At 44.9% G+C, this 13950-nt stretch overlaps 1 protein-coding gene across 4 annotated transcripts; it reads right to left on the bottom strand.

Moving 5' to 3' along the window:
* Window positions 1–4653: 4653 nt before the first annotated feature.
* Window positions 4654–12823, bottom strand: LOC136476222 (protein phosphatase 2C and cyclic nucleotide-binding/kinase domain-containing protein-like). Of its 4 annotated transcripts, none has more exons than XM_066473979.1 (15): window positions 12610–12822; window positions 10648–11973; window positions 9974–10105; window positions 9651–9872; window positions 9427–9552; window positions 9268–9330; window positions 8750–8832; window positions 7703–7934; window positions 7282–7592; window positions 7113–7191; window positions 6948–7014; window positions 6545–6822; window positions 6239–6426; window positions 5514–5670; window positions 4654–5409 (listed from the first exon to the last, which is right to left on the bottom strand). In XM_066473979.1, the coding sequence occupies exons 2-15, from the start codon at window positions 11707–11709 to the stop codon at window positions 5164–5166; spliced, it is 3246 nt and encodes a 1081-aa protein (XP_066330076.1). In that variant the 5' UTR covers window positions 11710–11973; window positions 12610–12822; the 3' UTR covers window positions 4654–5163. The 4 variants fall into 4 exon arrangements, with proteins under 4 accessions (XP_066330076.1, XP_066330077.1, XP_066330078.1 ...); XM_066473980.1 differs by having other exon boundaries at window positions 9651–9860; XM_066473981.1 differs by having other exon boundaries at window positions 9651–9909; window positions 10035–10105.
* Between the last annotated feature and the right edge of the window lie 1127 nt (window positions 12824–13950).

Below are 13950 nucleotides of genomic sequence, written 5' to 3'. Positions count from 1 at the left end.
TGACTGACCTCCGTGGCGAGTCTGGCGGTCACCACTTCTGCCGCAACCTTAAGGTCCTTTTCTCCCTAGAGCTTGCCCTCTAGGAGGCAGATCCACTGCTAGGAGTCGACATGCTCCTGATGAGCCAGGTCGCGCTCCATGCAGAACCCCTCTATGGTTTGGAGGTTGTCCCGCTCCTTTTGTAACCGCTCGACGTCCACCTCGTCCATGCGCGTCCTCTCAAGCAGGTCCATGAGCTTCTCCCTAGCCTTTTGGGCATCAATGCGAGCCTCCATTTCCTTGATCTAGAGATTGGCCAACTCCTAGCAGACGGGGGCAAGCTCAGCCACCTCCTAACAGGCGGCAGTGATCTATGCTTCTAGTTCCTCACGCCGCCACTTCTCTTTGGCGAGGCGGTCCCAAACATCCTTCTCGCGATGAAGGAACAGGGACTTCTCCTGGCTATGGTCCATGAGAGATTACGGAGAGGACACATGTTAAGAGGCGCAAAGGAGAGAGACAAAGGTCAGAGACATGGACATGACGTACCTGGCCGACCGACGTGATGATGTCCTACAGCGAGTTCAGCGTGGTTGTTAGGGCATTGACCATGATCCCAATCCCCTAGTGAACATGCCCCTACTCCATCTCCTCTGTGGCATCATCGATGGTGAAGAGCGTCACCGTCGGGTTCTGTCGGTTGGCCCACTGGATCTAGGGTCCTCCCTAGGCGTACGGGTCTCCAGCGACCCAGACTAGAGGCTAGGACGCCTCAGCGCTGACCCTAGGCAGCGTCGATCCCTCTCACGACAGTAACTCCCCTGGGACGGCCCCCCTAGCAGTAGAGGGGATGGATGACATGGATGAGGAAGCCTGTCCTGCCATCGCACCCACCAAGGATGCACCAGGCGTGGCCTCCTCTGTCCGCCCCACCACGGGTGTGGCCGTCTGCATAGACGATGGCCCTGGCTATGCCGTCTCCACCAATGATGTCATGGTTGCGCCTGGCCACGCCACATCCATCGAGGATGCCTTAGGTGCGGCCTCCCCCATCTGCCCTACCGTAGACGCACCTGCCTACGTGGATGATAGCTCTGGCCGTGCCATCTCTACCTGTGATGTCATGGCCACACCTGGCCACGCCACGACCACCATGGGTGCCCTGGACGTGCCCTCCTTTGTCGTGGACGTAGCCATCAGCTGCGCCTCACGATCGATGCCGTTGCCACCCTAGTGCCACTCCCACTCACCTCCAGTGCGGCGCCAGCCAACACCTGGCGCGTCTACTGGAGGGCAAGGCTCTTCTTCGGTGCAAGCCTCAGGAGAGTCCCGTACAACGGGAGGGCGCACACCATCAGCGCCGCCACCCTCCTCTCGAAGGTCATGGCTCTTTAGGAACATGATGGCATCAAGGATATCGCGCATCCTCTTCTTTTCCTTCTCGGGAGGTCCCCACTACCACATCCTAGGTACCCCTCGCACAGCGCAAATGAAGGCCGCGATGTGCTAGATCCCGTTGGGGTTCAGATGCTGCAGCTCAATCTATAGTGGTGTAGCAGTCCCTGGAAGAATGGATGGGGAGGAATTGTGAGTCCACGCTCGTGGAAGGGCACGAAGGACACGACGTAGCCATCGGACGGCGCTGACGCCTCCTCGTGATCGGGCATGAGCCACTCCATCGTGTTGGTCCTCCCATGGAGAAGATCGTGCTTGACGAGGCCCTCTATATGCGCGTGGGTGACGTTGGAGTGATACCATGACTCCATGGGAGGCAAGGGCGGAAGAACGAGAGCTATGCTAGCGGAGGAAGAGCGAAGGCAATAGATCTAAATGCTAGCGGCGGAGAAGCGGAGAAGGCGAGGCTATGGTTTGGCATATCAAAAGATGAAGGGAAAGGCCGCTATTTATAAGGGAAGGTGGAGCAAGAGGCGAACCATCCGCCTAGATCTACGCCCACCGTGCGCACGCCACCTCTGGGCGCTCCCTCAAAGGGCGCGCCGGATGACAGTTCGCCCCATTCGATGGGCTAAGAACTGCCATAGGTAAGGAGGGATACGAAGCTAAAAACGCTCCCACGGCCCATTCAGGCCTAGGAGTTCGAAGGTTGACCCACCGACGGGTTCACAACCGCTCTGGGGCGCCTTTAGAGTGAGGGGTGGAAAGGGATGGGCCCGCTAGCGGCCAGTACCCGGGCGCACGAGCGTCGCAGGCATCTTGGTCCACGTTTGAGTCTCGGTTAGTTCACAGTCCATGGTTTTTCCTCGAAGAAAGGCAGCGAGCCCTTGGGACCGGTCGAACGGACCCAAGAACTATATGGATTGGCCGCCAAGAATCTGGAGTAGGTCACCAGCTGACCCATGTCGGACCCTCGTGAACGGGAAGTCAGGGCCCCACTCGGACTAGCCCGTTAATACCTCACTGAGCACCATGATTCGTCCATCGAGGAAAACATGGCCCGACTCAGCCCCTCCGTTTTATCGAAAAACATTTGAGGGAGGACAATCACAAAATGAGCTGACCCCTCGACCAGACCCCTGCTACGTGTGGGGGCTCGAGGGAAGTTGGACTCATAAGGAGACTGAATACGCGGTCGCATGATGATGGCGGATCGATCGGATCCTAGGGAGGGATCAGAATCAAGAGAAATCTTTTCTGGCCCCCCCGAATCCCGCAACTACATGTTCCCAAGGAGTCTGATCGCGACAGAAGGAAATCGCAACCCTACCAAAACACCCCGTGGGCTACGAAGGGAGACCGAGGCCCTCAGAGTCCTCTTGTCTAAAAAAAATCCTCCAAAGGAGTATTCTACTCTTCCGCAGGCTCGGGGGCTACTGTTGGGTATCGATACTAGGGATACCCGGAGGAAGGAAGTTAACGGACACGAATGTTAATTCGCTCGGATGGTCCAAGACGTATTTAAGGTCTCGCCCGACCCCGAGGATGCGGGCCCCATCTCGCCAGACCCCGAGGGCGTAGGCTCCGTCTCACCAGACCCCTCGGGCTTGGGCTCGGGCTCCGTCTCGCCCGACTTCGAGAGCACGGGCTCCGTCTCGCCAGAACCCTCGGGCGTGGGTTCCATCTCGCTCGACGGGGATCCTACCGCCTCCAACCACTACATGTCTAAAAGTACGACCCCAGGGTCAAACTTCTAACACCGGGAGGGAAGCGGGCACGTCTCAACGTGACCCGTGGCCACGACGGACCATACCTAGGGGCTCACGTCGCCAACAGTGTCGGACGTGCCGGCACTGTGCTGCCTAACCCCGTACGGCTTCTGACAGGAGTACCTGTTGGCCACGCCGCCCGCCGGAACGGAGTGGAGCGCCGCGACCGGCTGACGATGCCTACGTATGACGCCAGTGACGAACAGGGCCGCGACGTGGAGCCGTCCCCGTCATCATCTACAGGATCGGCGAGACTCGCATAAAGGAGATGAATGACGCCGCGACCCTAGAGGCCTTCTTCTCCCTCGCTTTTCTCCTTTTCTCTCTCTTTCTCTATTTGTAACCTGCGTCTTCCCCTTCACCTATAAAAGGGGAAGCATGACGCTCTATGAAGGGCATGGCTGAACGAGCTCAACAAGACTCAATTCCGTTCGATCTTTTCACCAGAGACTTGGGACCTTCTTCCTCTCTCGCCCGTTTGTAACCCCTACTACAAACTAGTGCCGGTAACACGAGCAGCAGCAGACTGGACGTAGAGACATTCCGCCCAACCAATATAAATCCTTGTGTCCTCCGAGCACACCATCCAGGCCAGACGCACTGATATAAATTTACTAGCCGGTGGTTTGAAACACCGACACGGTATGCTTCTAGTTTACAATGTGGCATAGACCATACTGGTCCTGTTCGCTTCGCTGAAAAAATAAGCCGAAACACTGTTACGGCTGATTTGTTGTGAGAGAAAAACACTGTTCCGGCTGAAAAAACAAGCTGAAAAGATGGATTATAAGAGAAGCGAACAGGGCCACTGTGCAGACAAATTTGCAATCCTTAACCTCTGAGTTCACCCATTTGTCACCCTTAGAGCATCTCCAATAGTTTCTAAAAGTCCACTTGGTAAATTAATGAGTTCTCTAAGTGACTAAAAAAAGTTGGTAGCAGATTTGTCGGCTTTCTCCAACCCTTTTTAAAAAAAAATTGCTCCTAAAAGGCATAAGGTAATTTTGCATCAGGAATCCCAGACTATTTCTAAACTAACCTGTTGTTTTTGTATATATATCTACGCGATTAGCTCGATCAGGAATTGTTGGTAAGCAGTTTTTCCAATCTTGCCAAAAAAAAAATCAAGATTGAGAGTGGATTTTAGAAAATCTTGGAGATGCTAGCACCTCTCTAAGAGTTCTCAAAACACTCTTCCAATCTATCGTTTTTGGCAAATTGAAAAACACGTCTCCGACAACTATCAACCTAGCTCACGATCTTTTGCCACTCGAAAAAAACTGACCCCCACATGCGGAAAAATACGCGCACAGAGTAGTACCAAACCGGGCGTGAACTTCTATAATTTAGATGTTCTTTGGACATGGGTTTCCATACATTCCCAGGTCCATATGCCGCGTTGCAGGTTATTTGCACCGCGTAACGAGATAACGAGCTCTTGTTTTTCGTAAAACCTCCAAATTATATTTGGAAAACTTGATAAAGTACAAAATCGACTGACAGTGACAGATGAAAGAAATGTCTGTATTCACCACGATAATTATTGACCTTCCTCCCGACCAGTATCCATTTTCCATACAGCAAGGGAGTATCCTTAGTGCACAAATTGGATAATTACAGAAGATCCTCCTTACCAGGAACTAAGGGAATATACAACTTTTTGAGCTTTGAAAAGATCTTGATCCACACACCACAATTCGCAAGCTCATCGCAACAGAACAAGCTGAACTCTGGCAAAATTCAATTCATGCAGCTCATCTCAACAGAACAAGCCGAACTCAGGCAAAACATAGACGAAGTCTCTGTTGCTCCGCTGACAGAGCACCTACTTAGCAACATTTTGGCATATCTCAAATTCTGATTAGATGTTTGCAAGCTGATCTATGATCACAGAAGGAATCTTTGGCATGTACAACTTGTCAGTTCGATCAACTCACATGTATACCTTCTTGGTGAAAAACTAGAGACGTTTTCCTCAACCAGAACAATTCATCTTTGGACAATCATGCAACTATTGAGATCACCAATCCTGGATCCACTCTGGGGCAGTAAGAGCATCTGGATCTTTAATTGGCACAGAAGTAGATGCTGATAAGTCCTCGTTAAGAGTTTCTATACAGCTGTTGACGCGCTCGGTGATTTCTTCAGGTACTGCACAAGTCCCAGATGTTATTCGCTCCCAATCAATGCCATCAAACCAGGGGTGTTTCTTTACAGCTTCAGCACCACTTGTTCCAAGGCGCGCCTTTTCGTCTACCACAAGTAGCTGTTAACATAGTATAAATGAAAATAAGTAGAGCTGCTGTAAAAAGTCCGAATAAGCTGAAAATAAATGGATAGGTGAATTACAATTTTCAGACAGGATATTACCTTGGTTACAAGGTCAACAACTTCCGCACTGAATGACACTGGCATAACAAGGTGGCCTTTGGCAATTTTTGTAATAGGTTCCAGCTCGCTCTCCCTCCAGGACCCGAATGGCATGTCTGACTGAAGCATGAAATAGATCAAAACTCCAAGTGCCCACCTGATCATACAAAATCAAAGGGACCTGTCATAATTTCCACTCAAGTCTTCCGTGTCCGAAAAAGAAAACTCAAGTATTGTACTGTCACTCTGTCAGCTCAAATTATGTTATTTTTTATTTTTGGAGTGGATACCTCTCCACTTATTTTTGTTAAGAGGGTTTCTACCGCAGTTTGCATGTTTGAGTCTCTTCTGAGAATGTCAGGGTAGATGAAATATGCCAAGATTTGGACATGTAACTTGTAAAAGAAATGACAATATCTGTAGAACAAACAGTATTTCAATGTTTGCGCATCTGTAAAAAATGCTATGCATTGCATAGACAGTATTGTTCCATATATCCTTTCAAAAAAAAAATTGTTCCATATACAGAGGTCACAAGGAAAAATGGCATTTTCATTGTTTGCATACAAAACTGGTAGGAAATACTGCAGGCTGCTTTAAAATTCCTAGAGCCACATTAGAAAGATCAGTGGTAACCATAACTTTGTCTTTAATAAGAACTCAGACAAATACATGATACAGTGATATGGAATGCTTATAAACGAAAGGGGTCAATAACCACTTACCAGTCAGCAGCAAATCCATGGCCCCTACCAAGAACAATCTCTGGTGCCAGAGAGTCAGCAATCCCACATATTGTGTAGGTCCTTTGACCTTCCAACTTCTTTGCAAACCTAAAATCTACCAGCTGCAGATGTCCTGATCTATCGAGCATAAGAATGTCTGCCGAAATACCTCTATAAATAATGGACTTCTGAAAATGCATAAATACATATCAACATGCATGTAACACATTGCGGAATAACTCAATAAAAGAATCCTAATGTTTCATGTGCCAATTACACAATAAAGGAAAGCAAAACAGTAATCACCTGATGAAGTTCTTCTAGAGCAACAACAACTGAGGCTGCAAAGAATTTTGCAGATGACTCATTTAGTGGTGTATGAAGTATTGAAGCCAATGAGCAACAAAGGCAACAATTCAGCAATATTCCAAGGTATGACTGATCAGCGCAAGTAGACAGAACTTCTGGCACACAAGTTGATTTGCTCAAGCTTTTCATAAGGTCCTTTTCCTCAAAGACTTGTACTTCCTTATGGAGATCTTGTACTCTCTTGATGTAAAACCTTTTTAAACTTCTGATCTTGTCTGGTCCATGGTTAAAACAGGAAACAAAATCAAAACATGATTAACTAAACATAGGTGTGTCTATGAGGGAAATTAATTATCTTATAATAAAAATCAATATAATCAGGCAGAATCCATTAACATACCAGAGCCCCTAACTTGGACGAGACCAATCTCACTGCAATCAGCAGCATATATGCACATTTTCCATTCCTGAGAAACATATATACAACTGAGTATCAGTATAAAAGAATCCCAACAAGATCTCCTAAAGCATGCTAGATGAGAAGAAAGGGGTACTAACCCCCTACCAAATCTGAGAGCTTCACCCTCCTAAAAGGAAAATCACCATCTGCAAGATTCTCCTCAGTTACCAGAGAGTCTTTAATCCTGAAAATGAGCCAACCAAGATAAGTTTGATAATTGACAAGCATCTGGTGGTTACCAACACACAAAAAAAAGATGTTTCAGACACATTACTTGGATTCAACTTCTGGAAGTTTAGGCAAAGGCCCAACAATTGAATCAAATTTCTCCTTCGTGATAGTAGAACAAGTAACATCACCAACAGCAATAGCAGTGAAAGCAATAGTCTCACCAATGAGAGACCACTCTCCGAAGTGCCCTCCCTCATCTATCTCAACCACATAATTACCATTTTCCCAACTACTTTGTGCCTGCTTTGTTTGAGCACTGATGAGATCCCAGGTATCTGAAGTCATTTGACCAGTAGCCAATATAAGTCTCACACGACCTCTTTGAATAACATATAGCAAAGAGACGTCATCATTCTGAAAAAACGGTAGAGATGAGTGAAAACTTGTTATTAGCAGGCTGATAACCAAAAAAGAAGTGCATATGAAAAGGAGATATCAAGCAACTGTTTTCCAACTCCAAGTACCTTATCTACTATTTTTTGCCCATCTGCAAAAGATACTTCAACAAGCGACTCAGCAAGTTGACTTAGTTGAAGCACTGTAAATCTTGTAAACAGTTCTACAGATCGGAGCAACTTCAATGATGGTATGTTTGAAAATTCTGACATCAAAATACCCCGGAAGTCCTCCCGCTTTAGAGCCCATAATGTTCCACTGGTCACAGCACGAACTGAAGCCTGAAGTGGCTTATTGTGCCTGTTATGCCAGAAGTAAATGATGATTAAATGAATCAAACAGTGAGTGGCATGTTTATCCATCTGAACTTAATCAATTTATTCCATTATATCAAGTCATGGAATGATAGGTTTCAGAACTCAGATTCTAGACAAACAATAGTATGCTCTCTTTACTAATTTACATGAGTTAGATGTTGGTCAATAGTATCAGAGTCAAATAAGAGTTTTTATGAGGGTAGCTTGCAATATTTAGACACTATAAGTTAATGTTGTGAACTCCAGAGGAACACACATAATTATTTCCCAAATTTCTACAAATGCTAGTGGCCTCTTTAAAAGAATTTGAGTGGTCAGTTTATGAATTTCTATTTCTAAGAACTTGCACATACCGCAGCGGTAGCGAAGCATGAGTGCAAGCTACAGGTCAGGAGTTTAACTCCCTGTACTCACCAAAAGAATGGCCACTCACAACCGTCTATTTCGGTGAAATGCACGGTCCACTGACGGTTGCAGCATGATATGCGGCTACCGGCGCATCCTTGCCATTAGAGGCAGGTCCTGGATAGCCAGGGTTCATAGCCTTTTCTTGACCCTGCGCATGAGGAACTTCTACCTTTCCAATTTCCATCAATGCCTCAGGGAATGTCTTATCCCCAGGGATCAAGTTTTTTTTGGTGGAATATCTATTTCTTGAATTTTGGTATGGTGAATGCAGAAAGCAGGGCTGATCCCCTCAAAAGTTTTTACGAGGAAATAATGCAAATGCCTAATTTGTACTGTGTATTTTTTTTTAAAAAAACAGTAATGAACAAGCGTAACAAATACAAATCTCACATCAGTGCTAGCTCCCCAAAGGAAGATAACTTGTCAGCTGTATACCGATGCAGAACCTTGGTTATTTCCTTTCCATTTTCTTCCTGTTCCATGTAAATCAGCTTAGTCTTTGACATTTGTGCAGTAAAGATCAGCAAAAATATGGATTTTATGAACTACTTGGCTTTGTTAAAACACATGATCAGAATAAGTTCGAAATGCATTCAATGTAAGGCAGTGACCTCTGGTGCTTTCCCTTTGAGTGTGTTTTGCACATCAACTATAGACAAACAACTTTATATAACCTCAATACTACATGACTCTTTGAATCGATGGATACATGAGAAAGTTACTAAATCCATTTTAACCATAAAGGTGCTCCTCTTTTAGTGCTGCTTATCTTAGATAAGATCCTTCTGCACAAGAACCCGTGGTTCATCCTATTGGTCTCTAATTCCTAACAGCTGAGTTTTAATAGCATAAAAACTCAATCCGAAATCAAATGTACACGTGGCATATATTTGATTTGAAATATATACCTGAATAGCCAGAACTTCATACTCACCACTTCCAACTACATAGAAGCAGTCACCTTCGCCGCCCTGCATCACACAATATCCTTATTCAAAACTTATTAACTTATAAGCAACCTAAAAAAGCAATCACATTTGAGCTCACAAACATAGAAAGGAGATAACCTGTTGTACTACTATATCCCCAGGTTTCACCTCAACTCGTTGCATACAATCAAGTAGAACATGACATTGTGAGTCAGTAAGCTTCCTAAACAGGAAATGATCATGTAGTACCCGCTCAATATGCGCCTTCATATCAAGTTGTTTGAGGTTTTTCAGTTATAAGACATTAAGAAACTTCTGAAGTAAAGAGAAAGTTCAATAGTGACAAAATTGGTAGACCTTACTTGCTCTTCCCATGTCTTCCGATGCGATGGAGATGGAGGGACCCATAATTGACCATTCTCCAGAGAACTTTCAAGAGCCCTCAATCGTGCCCGTGATAAATCATGCCTCGAGCGCTGATTATTGGTGTTGGAACTTACTATTAGTGGTGATTCAGAGCCTGCCAGTCCTACTACTTGCTGTGAAGGTTGTAAAGTCACCTTCGTAACAGTCTGGGTAGATTCCTCCAAGTAAGACAGTGAGAGTAGACATGTCAGGTTTCTTCAGGGAATTTGATGAAACAATTGATATGGAAACAATGCAAAAGAAAAAAATAATTCCATACATCAGTTAACCCATTAATATGCACAACTATGATTGTAATGTCATCTGTACGAGTTTCATACTGTAGCCAAAGACGATAGGACTCCGCAACAATTTCTGCACATGCATCTCGAGGATCCTTGTATTTAGAAATCTGCAATTCACCATATTAGAGTAGAAACCTCACATTAAAATACTGACTTAACACTCATTAGAATTGAATCCTTGAGTTAACCCATCAATCTGCAAATTCACTTTAGTCCTTATGTAATTTAACACTTCATTATTGATTTTTTTATGGTGAAAAGATTTAATTCTTTACTTTAAACCAATAACAATATACTTTACTGAGACTCCTAAAATGTGGGATACAGACAATTCCATAGAAAGACAAAACAGACTTTTTTTTTTGGGGCGCGGGGGGGGGGGGGGGGGGGGGGGGGGGGGGGGGGGGGGGGGAGCTCATATCACTGGGGGTACAGTTAATTTTCTCTGAGTTGGCATCAGGACATTTCCTTGAGCTGAGTGGTAACTTCATGGTAGAAACTATTATAATTGAATAGGAAGGATTTCATATCTAATGTATCTTTATGCTGTGTGACTGCAGCGAATCACTTGGGATATAGAGTGTGCCTATGCACCCAAATTGTGAATTATGCAAATGATGATATTGTTAAGGTGATGGATATAACTTACCATGTCGACAACTGTTTGGCTGGAAAGGAACTCAAAAACACCATCGCTAGCAAGAACGAAAAATGGATTGTTGGAATTGAGATCCAGGACAAAAATCTCAGGATCTGCGATGACACCAATTGACTCAGCAACAGAATCTCCAATGCTACGTGTAAAAGCAGTTCCTGGGTACATGCCATTTTGCACCCATAACCTTGGAGGATCGCCATCATCACTTTCTTCAGTACCCCAACACTGCACATCTGGGTTCTTTAGGCCCTCTATTTGGTCCAACGTTAGAACCCTAGCACCACATTCCTTGACCCTTTCAAGTTCATCAAATCGGTACGGGGTTTGATCTATGGAGAGGTCAACAGCGACAATATCATCCCCTCGTTTTTCAGCAATAACTGCACGTGAATCGCCGGTATTCGCAACATAGATAGTTTTACCCCTGACCAATATAGTGACTGCAGTAGTACCACTCATGGAGTCATCCAAGTTGTCGGCATGCAACTGTGAGTTCGTTGCCACAAAAGAAGAATGAAGAGCCAGCACAGCATCTGTACGAAACCAGTTATCTCTGAGCAGGTTCTCGCATAATCTTCGCTTCACAAATTGTGAGCATTGAGCTCCATATTCCCCATGGCCATCAAACACACCAAAGAAGTGGTCATCAGGACTTGGTCCAAATGGGGTATGTATGCAGTAGCTATCTTGATTTGCCTTGTCCAGTGATTCTGGGTAATAACCTCTTTGAGACAGGAAGGAGTATCTCAGGTCATAGTTACCCAAAGGGACCTGAACCTTGCGTGACCCATCAGGGGGAAGAAACTGTGACGAGACCCTCGATAATCGGCTGATGCCGACAGTTGATTCCCTTGTAGCATTCATATGGTTAAAAGCATCGTCATCTTCCCCGAGGTCATCAGAAGAATCATCTGAACCACTAGAATCTGCCTTCCGTCTCCCCCGACTTGACTTTCCCCTTGATTCTCTCGGGGAGTCAGGTGCCTGTCCCAGGCACCCATTGGAGCACAAAGAGCACTTCAGTTGTGAACACTTGGAAGCTGAACAGCCCATGAATCAGATGTAAAAGCAGCTTTCCTTAGACCACGATATCACGAGGCAACATGAGCCATAAAAGATCCTCCACTGTATAATGAATAGTCCAAGGGCATGAACCAAGAGCCCCGAGTTGAGGATGAACTCAGAATTTAAAGAATCTGAGGAACTTGAGCAGCCATTCGCATAACCGGCGCTTATTTTGGTTGAATATCAGAACATATCTTTGATAGTTTAACCATCAAATTGGATGGAGTTGACTGGAATCCGTCTAATGCCAACCTAAAAGAAAACAAAATGCCTAGCTAGTCAACAATGACCGGACAAAGTCCGTCAGAAATAAAATTAACATACATATGCGGGGGTATGCCTACCTAGTCACTGAGAGAATTTATGCAAACCAGTTATTGAGACGGAAAGTGTAGAGCATATGCATATTTAACACAGGAAGCTTTCTGTTATGCAACATACTTAGTCGACATCTTAATAAGCATAATTCTCGTAGCTCTGAACTATATGAACTCCAAGAAAATGGTGTAAGTCATGAACATGAATGCTACACAAAAGCAAAAGGATGATCATTGCTGAACCTACAAACATTTTGCATATAGTTCTGCCAAGATTTGGACAAACGGAAAAGGGCACTGTAGGTGGAGCCCCTTGAGCAAAAAGATACTATACAGTTCCCTGCTGTGTAAGATCTTTGCACAGCTGCGTACAAGCCAGAAATGTCGAACAATCACTACCAAAAGAGGAAGAAGTAAATGTTCAACGGCATGAGCCTGGATTTAAAAAAAAAAAAACCGGCATGGAACATCCCAATTTCTCTAGTCCTGACAGCTCTGTACTTGAAGTTCAAGAATCGCATAAAAGACGAATAAGGGAGAAAAATAAAAGAGAGTGTCAGCCATGACTTACGGCAGCAGAGATGACAAAGGAGTAGCGGAGCACAAGCAGCAGCATATGCGGCTGCCAGCGGCGGCAGCCTGGGGAGAAGAATGGATAGAAACGGAGGAAGAAGTGGGGAATTTTATGAGGTGGGTAGAGCAAGCAAGCAGTGGCGGAGAAAGAGAAAGGGAGACGAAGAGAGGAGGTGGTGGGTGGTGGCAGCAGAGTAGCCGCTAGCTATGCTGCAAGGAATCGGTGATGAGCATTAATACAGCTACAGAGGAAAGAGATCGAGGCAAAGACGCAAGCGTGGTGAGTGGTGACGCTGATGCCAATTGCCAACCCCACGCCACTCCTCTGTGGACGGACCTGTTTTTTCTAAACATATACTCCGTACGGGGCTATTTGAAATTGCTTATTTATTATATTTTTGTTAGAAAAATAGAAGTAATTTTAGGTGTATGGCATAATAGGAAAAAGCTCAAAGGCGAGAGTAAAAGGATCTTTGAATAGCCAGAGAAATAGTCTAATTTAAAATTTCTTGCTATCACACAAGACTAGGCACAAGGTCAGAAACAAAGGAGACCCTAATAATTCTACCATTAGCTATTGTTTTACAAACCTAAGGTGATTAACAACCTATACGATTTTTGTATAGATAATATTTCCTCCATTCCAAATTATAAGTCGTTTGAGCATTTCTAGATTCATAGCTTTTGCTATGTATCTAGACATAACATATATCTAGGTACGTAGCAAAAGCTATGAATCTAGAAAAGCAAAACATCTTATAATTTAGAACGGAGGAAATATCAACTAAGCTATGTCACTAAAGATCAAAGAACTAGCAAGGTTGGCTTCCTAGGATGTCAAGTCATAATATCTCCACTCTATAAAATGAACAACACAAACTAAAGCAAGAGTAAGTGAACAAGTGACACCACACAAGTGAAGACACAAAGATATATTCTCGTGATTCGGTAACTTGTAGATTAACTATGTCCATGTTGAGGTGAGTCCTAAGATCAACCCTTCTCTATCAATACTCAACCCCGCAAGGTTGCCTACTCCACTTGAGAGCTTGATCTTTAAGCCAAGTTGATCACAAGGCACTCTCAACACCTCTATTCCACTAAAGTTGCTCTTTGCATACTTATGTGAGGATGAGCACAAGAGCCACTCACAAATCACCTCTAGTGCACCTCACAATCTTCAATTGAGTTCTCTAGTGGAGTCTTGCTGCACCAAATCATCTATGTGGTGGCAACCAACAACAAGTAAATTTACAGCAAACTTCATGTTTATCTAGTGCCACTAAATGAAATCTCTCAAGCAAATGCACTAAGATCACTCCAATCTCACTTAAAAATG

This window comes from Miscanthus floridulus, chromosome 8 (genome assembly GCF_019320115.1).
Source record: "Miscanthus floridulus cultivar M001 chromosome 8, ASM1932011v1, whole genome shotgun sequence".
Classification (NCBI taxonomy): Eukaryota; Viridiplantae; Streptophyta; class Magnoliopsida; order Poales; family Poaceae; genus Miscanthus; species Miscanthus floridulus.
This window is presented reverse-complemented; position numbering and strand designations above follow the sequence as displayed.